Source organism: Beauveria bassiana, assembly GCF_000280675.1.
Source record: "Beauveria bassiana ARSEF 2860 unplaced genomic scaffold BBA_S00067, whole genome shotgun sequence".
NCBI lineage: Eukaryota > Fungi > Ascomycota > Sordariomycetes > Hypocreales > Cordycipitaceae > Beauveria > Beauveria bassiana.
This window is the reverse complement of record NW_007930902.1, coordinates 13991-16565: the sequence shown is the minus strand read 5'-3', so window position 1 is coordinate 16565 and position 2575 is coordinate 13991. Positions and strand designations below refer to the sequence as shown.

The 2575-nt window shown below is 45.8% G+C and overlaps 1 protein-coding gene across 1 annotated transcript; it reads left to right on the top strand.

Moving 5' to 3' along the window:
* Positions 1-1717: 1717 nt before the first annotated feature.
* On the top strand, positions 1718-2335 carry BBA_09780 (uncharacterized protein; the record flags this gene model as incomplete). The annotated part of the gene is made up of 2 exons (XM_008604877.1): positions 1718-1737; positions 1828-2335. 2 exons carry the CDS (start codon positions 1718-1720, stop codon positions 2333-2335), a joined length of 528 nt encoding a protein of 175 aa, XP_008603099.1.
* Positions 2336-2575: the final 240 nt, after the last annotated feature.

Here is a 2575-nt window from a genome sequence, read left to right as displayed (position 1 = left end):
TGAGGATCGAGCGGCCCTCCTAGGGAATGGCTCTCCTAGGAATAAAGCATCCCGGGATCGTCGTGGGCTTCCCAGGAAAGGAGCATCCCGAGACTGAGCGGTGTTCCTAAGAAGGTGCCACCTTGAGATAGAAATGGCGCTCCTAGGAAAGTAGTATCCTAGAGCCGTGGTATATTAGGAAAATAGTATCTTGGGAAATTTATATCCTGGGAAAGTAGCCTATAAAAAGGTAGCGACGCGCAGGAAGCCGGTAAAACAAACGACACTCAAAAACACACGCAAACGAACTATAATGGACTTTTTTAATCAGGATATTAAAAAACTTTCTTTATAGCAGTTTCCCTAGGCAGTTGCTTAGCCTAACAATGAATGGCATAAAAAAATGCTCGACAAAGGCCTAGTCCTAGTTCTTGGTGGCATTGACATTAAAGTAGCTACCTACGAGGAGAGTACCCTTAAAGATATCACGGCAGGTGAAGGCTTCCGACTAGTTCTAGGTCTAGTGCGTTAGACAGCCGATGCTCCTTACACTGTCGCCGACGATGCACTTAAGGAACTTCTGCACTCACTCTGACGCGACGGAGAAAAGCCACCGAAGTAGGACGAAAAGCTGTTAGAGATCTCCATTCCGAGTTTCCCCCCTATACGGATGTACATCAGGCTACACAAGAATAAGCTCTGGCCAGAGCGGCTAGAAGACCCTGCCACTTTTATAGTGATAGTCGACAAGAAAGCAGAAACTAGCCTTATATACTATTCTAACACAACACAGAAAGTTCATGTGTATAATTCAGAGGATAAAGAACTAGATGCTTATAAGGATGGTGGGTTCACAGCTTTGTTTCCAGAAGGCCTGCGAGGCCATAAGCACAGTGCCTAGAGTGTGCTCAAGGCTGTGTAGCTCTTTCTAGACATCACAGGCGACATTTGGCTCCTCAGACTTAGTATAAATAGCCGATAGATGTCATGCTCCTTCTTTAATAGAAGAACTAATAAGAAAACTCTCACAACTAAGATAGCTCTAGCGCTTAATAAAAATAAGATCATAAAGGCTATAAGAGTTAAAGAAGTAAAATCACTAAAATTATAAATCGTAGCCTTAGAAAAGGAAGCCTAACATCTACGAGGCAAGCACAAAGCGGTTAAGCTAACGCTGGCCTAGATCAAAGACTTGAAAAATAAACTACAGGAGTATGAGATGATGGATCTTGACGATCCAGAGGAGAACACGGAGTAAGAGCCGGGACTTTCGGAGTAAGGACCGAAACTTTCAGAGCTCGAACTATTGCAACAGCAGCGGCGACAGCTAGCCGAGTACGAAGTAGAAGTAAGACGGAGAACGGGTAGTGAACCGCAAGAGAGTAGTCTCTTTGTCGACGGTGATGATTATTCTGGTTACGAATCCGATGTCATCATACCTATAGAGACCTCTAGAAGCCTATTTAGTATCAGTCCACCCGATGGGAAAGATCTATGCTTTACTAAGTGCGGGCGTGGTTACTATATTATTTATTAGCGTAGGCCCGATCGCGGCAACAGGGTGTATGAGGCGAGGAGGGCATCGCTAAGGACTTGCTAAGACCTGGAGCTTGAGCGCGTGGTTGATTAGAGACCTAAGCCAGGAACTTTTAAGTTAACTGGCATCTAAGGCGTTGTTATGGCACTGGGTTGCGACTACCAGGTTTTGCTGAGAAAGAATTAGAAGGTTGAGCACAAAATGGGTGTCCTGACACTAAAGTATCTGTGGTTCTAAGTTAAGATCCAATACGCCGTAAAAGGGGATCGTGATATAAACGGCAAAACGAAAAAACGCTTAGCCTTCTTTAGTCACAGTGCGCTAGGCCAGATTTTCCCGGACAGCCACGGTGTCCTCACTCTTGACGAGGAACTATGCTTTAATAGTAATGTAATTCTGGAGGAAGGCACGTCTATCCTAAAGCTGGATCTCGCTATTCTTCAGGCCTATGTCCTAAACCAGGAGAACTATGGTAAACCTTCTAGCAGGGCTAGGAACTCTCGCTCGCCCATAGTCCAGCGCTATAGCACGCCGGCGCTTAACGCAACCAGGGGCGATAAGGATAGCTCTGTCTCAGGGAAAGGGAAGATTGCAAAGACGGTCGCGTTTGCGGCGCCGGCGTCACGTAATAGTAACCCTCTAGGTGCCGCTGAATCGACCATGGCGATAGGTGAACAGTATGCTGATTTTCTTGCTTGGCGCGAAGCACGAGCTGCTGCGCAAGGTAGCCTATATATGCATGTAGATATGGTAGCAAACACGGCCGCGAAGATTGGCAAGCAAGCGTTTGTTAAGGAGGAGGAGGAAGAAGAACTGTAGAAGAAAGTCGCGTTTCCACGCATGTTCTACGTACTCTTCTATTCTTCTTACTGAACTAATGACGACCACGCGGCGGCTTCGCATGGATCGCGCTATAATGCAGGTTTGAGTCGTAAATAAAATTAGTTTAGTGATACTCTATAACAATAATTGATCAAGTTCCGTTGTCTCCAGCTCCGTCCGATTGTTATCTTGCTAATTTTACACAGCTAGATTATAGTGGACACCTGCCAGGAACCT